Consider the following 12,462-nt stretch of genomic DNA (forward strand, 5'->3'; position numbering starts at 1 on the left):
TCAGTAACCAAAATACAACGGTGTAAGGAGCCCTGTGAGAAACTCTACTGCTTTTACATTTGCTTAATACTTCACAGACCTACCACAGACAGTGTACAGAAAGGAAGAATAGACAAAAACCAGTCTCTATCTTCTACAACTTTACAAACTAAATGTGAAATTTAAAAAGTGCTCTTTTGATATAATACAAATGAAAACTTTATTTATAAATAATGCCACGGCACAATATATTGTCAAGTTATTGATGCAGTCCACCTTGCATAATATTCTGTCATTAGTCAAGGCTTCTTCAATAAGAAGACGATAAGCAAGTAACCTTTTTTCCCAGGAACTTAAAAATTTAATAATTCAAGACTCTGGAGAGATTTGTCCTGTATACTATAGGCATGATATGTTTGCTAAAGGTGGCCTATAACATGGTTCTGAGTGGTAAAAGCATTAAACAAAATTTTGAGGTGGTGAAAATTATCTAGGGCAGAAATTAACCTTTCATGTTGGTTTTAGGCCTGCTCAGGGTGCTTCATAACATGTTATTCACAATAATGTGTCTGTTGACACCCACCATATGGTAGGTGTGTAAGGCACTATTCTACATTCTATCTGGTGCAGGATGATAAGCTGCTACTTGTTCATTAAAATCCTGAACTCCTCGAAAAAGCAAATAGATAATGTCTTTGCTTATCATCTCTGAAAGGTGGGGGAGAGCAGATACCACAGAGAGGAGAACTATCTATAATGTATAGATAGTAGGGGTGCTCTGTCTGGTGCAACCCAATATTCAGAAGATCAATCTGCAAGCCAGCAGTGGTGGTGATGATGATACAGTGTAGAAAGCAGTGGTGCAGGATCCAGAGTTACTGTCAAGATTGGAATCTTACATACACCACTTACATACTGACTGTATGAACCTTGGTAAGTTACTTGACGTTTCTGTACTTGTTTCTGTATTAAAATGTGGATATCTCTCATTAGGTTATTGTGAGATAGGATCATGAAAGCAAAAACCTTAGTAAAGTTCCTATCATACAGTAAGAGAGCAATACATATTAGCCACTTTTGTTATTATTATTGAGCTCTTACTTTGTATTTCATAGATCTCTATTCTGCTGAGAGATAAACTATACAACCTGCATTAGAAATCTGATGCAAAAACAGTCCAACACATAATTATCCTATTTATGACTCAGTTTTTTAAAACTTATTATGACTGGGATGTCACATTTCAGAAGAAAGGGGAAAAGAATTTTGAATGAAGCTTTGTTGCTATTCAAATATGAAAGATTATTCTCAGGCTGTACGGACCCAAATAATAATTTTAATGTAATTTTTAATCTGTCATATATTTTAGTACTTTTAATGTATTATAAAAATATCATAAAGAAAAATATTTTTTAAAACCTGTAATTTGTACAAGCACAAAACAATTTTTGATATAAATGAAAATTTACAAACATCATTTAGAAAAGCAATCGAGTATAAAATTTGAAATACACTCTAGCTCTTTTAAAGGGAAGAGAGAGAAAAGTACTGATTTTGTACAAAAGTACAAATTTTGTTACTGTTAAAATTAAACCTAAGGGTGTATTAATTCTTTTAAATTCTTCCTTTCACAATTTCCTAAGCCACTTTAAAGAGAATACTGTGAAAGACACTGGACTTTAGTTACTGTGATTACTACTGCAGTATTCTCTTTAAAACATTTAAAAATGTTTTTAAAATGAGTTTTGATTTATTTCTGTATGTTCTGATACAGAACTTTGTCCTACAAAACAAACTCACATTTTTTAAATTTTAGGTTACCTCCTTTATCATAACTTCTTCTACCTATGTAAGCCTAAAAAGAGAAATATTAAGTATATTAAAGTGAAATGTTAGTATTTTAGTTAATAGCTATGTTTTAAGAGAAAACAATTTGTTCATGTAAGATATGAACAGGAAATACTCCATTTATATCCTATAATAATGTAAGTGCAGGCAATAGTCATCTGTGGATAAAACCATTTTGGAAAAGTTAACCGGGAACTTTAAGGTGGAATGTCAGGTTGTCAGCAGCTCATTTCAGTTCAGTCGCTCAGTCGTTTCTGACTCTGCAACCCCACGGACTGCAGCACACCAGGCTTCCCTGAACCCAGTGATGAGTGCCTTTTGATGTGATGAAATATGAAGCACATAGCATCACCCATTAAGCAGTCTTACCAGAAAGTATCTATTCAATCCTCCTGAACTAATATCCATTTAAAAATGGGAGGGAAAAACAAGTTAAACACCACAAGGAAACAGACAGACAGACAGAGACAATGGGATATTCTAACAAATAAGTGACTAAGTATCCACAATAAGTTAATGGTATGATATCAGAAAAGATTTAAAATACATAACAAAATGTAGTGGCTGGACCTGGGTTAGATGTAAATTAAAGTTAATAATCCAAAATATACAAAAATACATTTTGAGACAATCCCAGTGAATTAGTATTGTATAGGGTATGAAAAAAGGCATTGTAGCTAGGTAAGAAAATGGCCACTTTAGCAATACACTGAAAACTCTTTTAGGTAGGAATCATTCTAAATCCTTTAGCAAAAGGAAAAACATACATGCGCATATATAAATATCAAAGACAGACAGAGGAAATGTGGGAAAACCTTGATAACTATTGATAAAGGCAAGCACTGTATAATTCTATGTTGGTCTATGTTTGAAATGCTAAAACAAAGACAACACAAGAAGTGCCATGGCAATCCAATGTCAGAATTACCCTGGGGAAGTTACTAACGTATGGGTGGTGGGCGACTGAGCTTGCTATTTATTAAGTGCAGAAGTAATCTAGAATATTCTAAAATTATTTAAAAGCAATTAATTCTACTAAATATTAGAAATCAAATTATACAATTTCTTTAAATAAATACCACTTTTCCATACTACGAAATTCAACTTTTCACCTTCAATTTCAATTAGCAAATGTTTTTAAGGGTAAAAAAAAATATTACTTCACCATACCTCTCTGTTAATATAATTGGTTTTTCCAGTGGCTCTGCAGGAAGTTTGTGATTCTCAAGAAGTCTTTTAAATAGCAGAGCTTCTTCCACTCTATATGGATTTAACAACATTATTTCTGTTTTGGATGTAATTAGCCAAGCGTCAGGAAACTTGAGATTGTGGATCAAGCAAAATTCGTCCTTTTCTTCTAAGTCAAATTTCTTCTGTGTATCAAAATTCTTTTTTAAGTTTTCCATAGAGAAGGGAATCTGAACTATTTTAATGTTTTGGTTCTGTTTTTTTTCAATTTGGGCCTGAAAGAGCTCATCAAGTTTTGGCTGATTAGATAGTGAGGTTTTCAACTTGTGCTTCTGTGCCAAATTCCAAACACTGGTGGGTTTCATCCTTTTTTTGCCATCTTTTAATGATACTTGTGACTCTTGTTCAAAGGCTCTCTTGATTTGCTTATTGTATCTTTCCAAGTCTTTAGTAGCTTTCTCTTCATATCTATGAATAAATATAAAAATGATCTAATAAAGTCATAATGAGAAATATATTAACCATCTGAAGTAAATGTTATAAAAAATAAAGAGGTGGCATTCCAGGCACAGTAATGCAAAGGGGCTCATACAGCACTAACCCACCAATATATAACCATGATAAGCTGTGAACAAAATAAAGAAACCAACTATTTAATACAGGCACTGAAGAGTATAGAAAAGCAACAGAATTTAGAATGGATTCAACCCTTGAAGAGATCCACATTTATACCACTTTTAACCAGACGCAGTCCCCAGCATTATGGGAGAATAGCAAGACCTCGGTCAGAAAGCTGAACTCACAATAGACTGAGTCATCAGAGCATAGAACACCCTGCTTCGAAAACAACTGGAAATCGAGGAAGAAAATCTCAGAAAATCCTACGTGTGAGAATCTAGAGGAAAGTAAGCACTAGACCCTAAATGAACTAAACAGAGATTTCAACAGCTGCATGCTGCAAAAGAAAGAAGAGTTTGGAGCTTAAGTTTCACATAATCAGATGACTCGGAGAACAGTTTGTGCTTTCAATTAAAATTGGAGAAGGGCTACTTCTTAGGGAAAAAACACACAACTATATTGTAGAACTCAGGAAGTTGCCCTAAGACTAAGAGCAAAATTTAAAGTCTCTGCCTGAAGTATAAAACAAAGCCTCCCCAAGCTCCAGGGGACCTGTCAGTAACTTAACTGTGTGGTAGAACAAAACCCAATACTTTTCAAAAGATATTAGAATCCAGGGTTTCTCCAACATATCATCAAAATGTCCCTTATACAAGCAAAAGGTAACACTCAAGCAATAAAACAGAACAATGTGAGTTATGGGAAAGAAAAAATGAACAGTAGAAACCATCTTCAAGATGATACAGATGTTTGAATTTCAAACAGAAATTTTTAATGGGTTTTTGACAGATGAATCATGGTAGAGAGTTATGACAAAACATGGTTCACTGGAGAAGGGAATGGCAAACCACTTCAGTATTCTTGCCTCGAGAACCCCATGAACAGTATGAAAAGGCAAAAAGATGTAACACCGGATGATGAGCCCTCCAGGTCAGTAGGTGTCTAATATGCTACTGCAGAAGAGGGAAGAAATAGTTCCAGAAAGAATAAACAGGCTGGACCAAAGCAGAAACAATGCTCCACTGTAGATGTATCTGTTGGTCAAAGTAAACTCTGATGCTGCAAAGACTGTATAGGTATTTGAAATGTTAGGTCATGAATCAGGGTAAATTGCACATAGTCAACTAGGGCTTCCCTAGTAGCTCAGCTGGTAAAGAATCCACCTGCAATGTGGGAGACCTGGGTTGGACACCTGGGTTCGATCCCTGGGTTGGGAAGATCCCCTGGATAAGGGAAAAGCTAGCCACAGGGTCACAAACAGCCGGACATTATTGAGAGACTTTCACAAGCAGGAGATGGGAAGAGTAAACATCGGCATTTTAGGAATCAGTGAACAAAAACGAACAGGAATAGGTGAATTTAATTCAGATGACCATTGTGTCTACTACTGTGGCCAAGAATCCCTCAGAAGAAATGGAGTAGCCCTCATAGTCAACAAAAGAGCTCAAAATGCTGTAGTATTTGACTGCAATGTCAAAAATGACAAAATGATCTTAGTTCATTTCCAAAGTACACAATTCAGCATCACAGTACTCCAAGTCTATGCCCCAACCACTAATGCCAAAGAAGCAGAAATTGAACAGTTCTATGAAGACCTACAAGACCCTCTAGAATACCAAAAAAAAAAAAAAAAGAAAAAAAATGTCCTTTTCATAAAAGGGAACTAGAATGCAAAAGCAGGAAGTCAAGAGATGCCTGCAGTAACAGGCAAGTTTGGCTTTGGAGTACAAAACCAAGCAGGGCAAAGGCTAAGAGGTTTACCAAGAGAACACACTGGTCATAGCAAACACCCTTTTCCAACAACACAACAGACAACTCTACACATGGACATCCCCAGATGGTCAATAGTGAAAAAAGACTGATTATGTTCTTTGCAACAAGACAGAGAAGCTCTATACAGTCAGCAAAATCAAGACTAGAAGCTGACTGTGGCTCGGATCATGACCTCCTTATTGCAAAATTTAGACTTAAATTGAAGAAAGGAGGGAAAACCACTAGACCATTCAGGGATGACCTAAGCCAAATGCCTTATGATTATACAGTGGAAGTGACAAATAGATTCAAGGGATTAGATCTGACAGAATGCCTGAGGAACTGTGGATGGAGGTTCATAACATTGTAGAGGAGGCAGTGACTAAAACCACCCCAAAGAAAAGAACTGCAAAAAAGGAAAGCGGTTGTTTGAGGAGCCCTTACAAACAGCTGAGAAAAGAAGTGAAAGGCAAAGAGAAAGGGAAAGACATACCCAGCTGAATGCAGAGTTTCAGAGAACAGCAAGTGAACTCGCGTCACTCAGTCGTGTCCGACTCTTTGTGACCCCATGGACTGTAGCCTACCAGGCTCCTCTGTCCATGGGATTTTCCAGGCAATAGTCCTGGAGTGGATTGCCATTTCCTTCTCCAGGGGATCTTCCCGACCCAGGGATCGAACCCAGGTCTCCTGCATTGTAGACAGACGCTTAACTGTCTGTCTTCCCTGAGCCACCAGGGAAGTCCCTGCAAGAGAATAGTAAGGAGAGATTAAAATAAAGATTTCTTAAATGAACAATGCAAAGAAATAGAAAAAAACAATAGAATGGGAAACACCACAGATCTCTTCAAGAAAATTAGATACCAAGGGAACATTTCATGCAAAGATGAGTACAATAAAGGACAAAAATGGTATGGACCTAACAGAAGCAGAAGATATTAACAAGAGGTGGCAAGAACATACAGAACTATACAAAAAAGATCTTCATGACCCAAATAACCATGCTGATGTGATCACTCATCTAGAGCTAGATATCCTGGAGTGTGAAATCAAGTGGGCCTTAGGAAGCATCACTATGAACAAAGCTAGTGGAGATGATGGAATTTCAGCTGAGCTATTTCAAATCCTAAAAGATGATGCTGTGAATATGCTGCTCAATATACCAGCAAATTTGGAAAACTCAGCAAGGGCCACAAGACTGGAAAAGGTCAGTTTTCATTCCAATCCCAAAGGAAAAGGCAATACCAAAGAATGTTTAAACTACTGTACAATTGTGCTCATTTCACATGCTAGCAAAGTAATGCTCAAAATCCTTCAAGCTAGGCTTCAACAGTACGTGAACCAAGAACTTCCAAGATGTACAAGCTGGATTTAGAAAAGGCAGAGGAACCAGAGATGAAATTGCCTACATCCAGAGAAAGCAAGAGAATTCCAGAAAAACATCTGCTTCATTGATTATGCTAAAGTCTTTGACTGTGTGGATCACAACTGGAAAATCCTTGAAGAGATGGGAATACCTGACCACTTTACCTACCTCCTGAGAAACCTATATGCAGGTCAAGAAGCAACATTTAGAACTGGATATGGAATAGTGGACTGGTTCCAAATTGGGAAAGGAGTGCATCGAGGCTGTATGCTGTCACCCTTTTTATTTAAGTTCTATGCAGAGTACATCATGTACTCTGGGCTGAATGAATCACAAGCTGGAATCAAGACTGCCAGAGGAAATATCAACCTCAGATCTGCAGATAACATCACCCATATGGCAAAACGTGAAGAGGAACTATCGAGCCTCTTGATGAGGATGACAGAGCAGAGTGGATAAGCTTAAAAACTCAATGTTCAAAAAACGAAGATCACGGCATCCTGTCCCATCACTTCATGGCAAACATATGGCAAAAAAGTGGAAACGGTGGCAGCTTTTATTCTCTCAGGCTCCAAAATCACTGCAGACAGTGACTACAACTATGAAACTCAAAGACGCTTGTCCCTTGAAAGAAAAGCTATGACAAACCTATTCAGTGTATTAAAAAGAAGTGACATCACATTGCTGACAAAGGTCTACATAGTCAAAGCTATGGCTGGACTCAGGTAGATTATGATAAATTAACGATGTACAATATATTACCCAAAGCAAAAAATCTGGCAAAGCCAGTAAAGAAATTTAAAATTAGATATGAAATTATATTCATGTAGTGGTCATGTATGGATGCGAGAGTTGGACTGTGAAGAAAGCTGAGTGCCAAAGAATTGATGCTTTTGAACTGTGGTGTTGGAGAAGACTCTTGAGAGTCCCTTGGACTGCAAGGAGATCCAACCAGTCCATCCTAAAGGAGATCAGTCCTGGGTGTTCATTGGAAGGACTGATGTTGAGGCTGCAACTCCAATACTTTGGCCACCTCATGCAGAGTTGACTCATTGGAAAAGACCTTGATGCTGGGAGGGACTGGGGCAGGAGGAGAAGGGGACGACAGAGGATGAGATGGCTGGACGGGATCACTGACTCGATACTCATGAGTTTAAGTGAACTCCGGGATTTGGTGATGGACAGAGAGGCCTGGTGTGCTGCGATTCACAGGGCTGCAAAGCGTCAGACATGACTAAGCAACTGAACTGAACTGAACAAACTGTCTTGTTAGTTTAGCACAGTACATCTAACTACAGGATTCAGATTCTTTTTAGATGTCCATTCTTCAAGATATGCTGCTGGGCTTGATTCTCAATAAATTTCAAAAGATTTAAATCTGACAGCATTTTACCCATCCATGATAAAATTAATCAGAAATTAATGGGCTTCCCAGGTGGCACAGTGGTAACAAATCTGCCTGCCAATGCAGGAGACAAAAAAGACGTGGGTCCAATTCCTGGGTCAGGAAGATCCCCTTAAGTAGGAGATGGCAACTCACTCCAGTATTCTTGCCTGGAAAATCCCACAGATGGAGGAGCCTGGCAGGCTACCGTCCAAGAGGCCACAGAGAGTAAGACATGACTAGGCATTGAGCACACACAGCACAGCAATAAGATATTTAGAACAGAAAAACTCCAAGTATTTGGAAACTAAACAACACAATTTAATTCATAATATCCAGAATCTGGAAAGAACACACTTTTCATCAGCTGGAGACTGAGAAGACAAACTGTGGTATACTTACACAACTGAGTACTATTTATCGATTAAAAAGAATACAGTATATGGATACATTGAACAAACCTGAATGAAAACCTCAAAAACATTTTCTTGGGGGAAGCTGGACACAAAGGAGTACGTATCATTATGATTTTATATATAAGAAGTTCAAGTACTGGCAAAACCAAACTAATGTGACAGAAATCAAAACAGTGGCTGCAAGTGGTGACTGGCTTGTAGGTAACAGTAAAGAACCTTCTGGGCTGAAGGAGGTGTTCTGTATTTTGTTTGTGGTGGTGGTTTCATCGGTGTGTACACGTGAAAATGCACTGAACTATCTACATATAGTTCAGATCTATGCAGTTCACAGCAGCTAAATTTTACCCAGTTTTAAAAACCATTTAACGTACAGGAAACTAAAAAGGGGGGGGGGGGAAGGAAAGAATTAAATAAAACATTAAGGAGTCAATTGCCGATCTGAAGAATTCCTTAAATATGTGGTGTAACATCAACACAGAAGAAACGATGCTCTGAGCACAACAAAACTTACATACATTTAGTAATTATATTGTTGTTTAGTCACTAAGTCATGTCCTACTCTTGCAACCCCACCAGGCTCCTCTGAACATAGAACTCCCCAGGCGAGAACAGTGGAGTGGGCTGCCATTCCCTTCTCCTGGGGCTCTTCCTGGCCCAGGGATGAAAGCCTTCTCCTGCATTGTGCAGGGGCATTCTTTACCACTGAGCCACTATGGAAGCCCTAGTAATTATACACTAACAAAATCAAGGTCAGTCTAATAGTAATGCTCAAAATAAAAAAAAATCATAATTAAATTTATAAATTTGTAATTTAGTTTTATGGCTAAATGTTAATTTTTTCAGTTACTATTTCTCATTTTAGAGTTAGCAATTAAAAAAAAAAAGTTCAAATAAACTGAACACAAAGGTCCAAGATAAGGGACCTTTTAAAATTATACTGGGTTAAAAAGTTAAAAGGTCTTTTCTATTTTGATTAATAATAACAGGGATAAAATGAACTTTTAGGGCCAAAAACAGTCTTGTATAGTGGTTATATCACCCCTTTTCTACTGGTCTCACTCTCAAGAGTTTACAATTCTCCATACTTAGGCTGAGTTTGGGCAGCAGTGTTTTGAGAGACCTCCATGGGGGATTCTAATACAAATCTAGAACTAAAAACTGCTATTTGTATTCAGCAAATGGTCCTGGCTAAGAGCAGAGACCTTAGAGACAGACTGCCTGGCCTGCCTTTGCCATTTAGCAGCTCTACACAATGAATTAACTTTCCTGTGCTTCAGTAGGCTCATCTGTAATATCTAGATAATATACATCTTAAATACTTCATAACTTTCATGTGAGGAATAAAATGAGTTGAAATGTTTTAGGTACTTAGAATAGTTCTTGGAATCTAGTGAAGTGAAGTCGCTCAGTCATGTCCAACTCTTTGCGACCCCATGGACTGCAGCCTACCAGGCTCCTCCATCCATGGGATTTTCCAGGCAAGAGTACTGGGGTGGGTAGCCATTTCCTTCTCCAGGGGATCTTCCCAACCCAGGGATTGAACCCAGGTCTCCCGCGTTGCAGGCAGAGGCTTTATCATCTGAACCAGGGAAGCCTATCATTTACTGGAACCTAGTAAATGATAATAAATATATGGTATCATTATTTTCTATCAAGAAACACCTATCTTATAATGAATGGGGCACACAGTTGATTAAAGATTGGTAATTATTTAAGAAACCTTGCTAAAAAGATTTTTAAATGCATTTTTAAATGCAGACTAGAGAATGTAATTCTGAGCTTTAGAAACTCTTAAGAAACTGTTGAGTTATATTGTAGGTGATATACATACATTTTAAAGGAGAAATTTGGATAGGTGTGTATTAGAAAATAAAAATAACACTATTGGGAGATGGAATTAAATGTAGAAAGGGAGACTAAACACGAGACGTGCACATCGTGTAGTTTGTACTCAGTACATATTTGCTGAATAAATAAATTTTACCTGAATAAGAACGTTAAAAAAAAAGACTATTTCACTGTAAACTAGGTAAACGAAAAATGCTTCTTATAGTTGCTGACTAGGCAGGCCATGTTCATGATTATTAATGTTATTTTCTTCCATTTCCACTTAGAATCTGAAATTCTAAGTTACAATGCACAAAGTTTTCAATACAGTTTACCTTCAATTAGTACTATAAATAAGTATTTTTAGCTCCGGGACATTCAAATTCAAAATTTTCTCCCACAGTGGGGTGAGTTCAAGATGAAGGTTACCATTTGTAAATAACTATAATGTGCAACTTTTCACACAGGATACTAATCTTTTGATTTATTCAAGAAGTCAATTTAATTAGTTCCTTGGGAAATATAAAAAATTATGTCCAAAGGAATATTAAGTAAATATTAAGTTAAAACAGATGTTATCTTTGACTTTATGTCATTAAGGGATTTAGTAACTTAAATGAGAAATATGAATTCTGATTTATCACTAACCAACTCAAGTGACTCTATCTCAAGATTACATGTAATTACAAAGTTTATTTACCATTTTTAATATTATCCCAATTACAGTATTATTCTTAGTTATTCTAAGCAGAAATATATTCAAGGCTACTGCAAACAAAAGTTCAAGGCAACTGACTGAGATACTAGTAGGAGGACAAAGGGTTTTCTAGTCCACTAGAGGAAAAGAGATGAAAGCAAGGTGGGGTGGGGTGGGGTGGGGGAGAGGAATCCAGAAAGGGAAAGAATTTTAGATGTAGGAACCTTCTACTGTAAAGTTTACCCTAAGCTTAAGCTGTTGGTAGAAAACCCTGACCCTAGGTCTTATTCAAAACTCTTCGAACCTTCCATGATCTGACCTGACTGGATCCTACGATCTTTGTTTTTGGTAACCGTTCCCTTCTCCAGGGGATCTTCCCATCCCAGGGACTGAACCCAGGTCTTCTGCATTGCAGATGGATTCTTTACTGTTTGAGCCACCAGGGAAACCCTTCTTTACCACACTCCCCTGTGGTATAATACATTCCTGTCATAAAGGGCATCTTTCCATTCCTCAATAACACTGTCTTCCTTCTAGCTTCTGGGCATTCTTATGTGCTGTTCCTACTACACAGAAAATTCTCTATACCATCCTGATCAATTTCTATTCAGGAAGTATCTCCTGTCCTATAGATATGATTAAGCCTAACTGCTAAGTGTTTTCATAACTCATTTCTTTAAGATTGTACTTTTATTAGTGAAAGTATGTTCAATTTATTATTTATCACTGTATCTGAAATGATTAGCTAGAGTACACCAGCCTGGTACACAGAATATTCTCAGTATTTCCTGAAAGTGAAGTTGCTCAGTCATGTCCGACTCTGCGACCCATGGACTATAGCCTACCACGCTCCTCCATCCATGTGATTTTCCAGGTAAGAGACCTGGAGTGCGCTGCCATTTCCTTCTCCAGGGGATCGTCCCAATCCAGGGACTGAACCAGGGTCTCCTGCATTGTAGACAGACGCTGTACCGTCTGAGCCACCAGGGAAGCCTAAGTATTTCCTAATTGAAAGGAATAAGGAAAAAAAAGACAGGAGAGGAAAGGAAAGGAAGGAAGAAAGAAAAAAGGGAGGAAGGAGGGTGGGGGAAAAAACTGGAAACAAGAGAAAAAAGAAAAGAAAAGGAAGAATAGACGGAAGGACTGATTATCTGTAGGAGACTGCTCTCATGTTCCTTAGCACTCCTTATAGAACTTAAGACCATGGAAAAGAATTCTAAGATAAAGACCAGAAGAGAAATGGTAGTTGATGCAATTCTTGAGTGTTAAACATTTTTGCTCTAACTTTTCACTTATCATGATTGTCAACCTGGTCTGCCATGATCATCAGACTCTGGCTCTGGATGATTCTAACAGAGCTTTCTGTGACACGTAGTAAGCTCTTTGATCC

At 37.6% G+C, this 12,462-nt stretch overlaps 1 protein-coding gene across 41 annotated transcripts in view; it reads right to left on the bottom strand.

Annotated features, from left to right (window-relative positions):
• The window catches only part of PMS1 (PMS1 homolog 1, mismatch repair system component), a 474,998-nt gene that overhangs the window by 372,857 nt on the left and 89,679 nt on the right, over positions 1-12,462 (bottom strand). For 37 of the 41 annotated variants that reach the window (XR_009599278.1, XR_009599285.1, XR_009599294.1 and 34 more), the window contains one exon: positions 2,998-3,483. The exons of 1 other annotated variant lie outside the window; for it this stretch is intronic. Coding sequence is in view for 12 of the 40 variants with exons in the window: in XM_060409625.1 (XP_060265608.1) it covers positions 2,998-3,483 (486 nt within the window). In the remaining 28 variants the exon portion in view is untranslated. Of the gene's footprint in view, positions 1-2,997; positions 3,484-8,431; positions 10,160-12,462 lie in introns of those variants that run through there. 3 more of the 41 variants (XM_060409630.1, XM_060409631.1, XM_060409629.1) reach the window with 1 other exon arrangement.

This window comes from Ovis aries, chromosome 2 (assembly GCF_016772045.2).
Source record: "Ovis aries strain OAR_USU_Benz2616 breed Rambouillet chromosome 2, ARS-UI_Ramb_v3.0, whole genome shotgun sequence".
Classification (NCBI taxonomy): domain Eukaryota; kingdom Metazoa; phylum Chordata; class Mammalia; order Artiodactyla; family Bovidae; genus Ovis; species Ovis aries.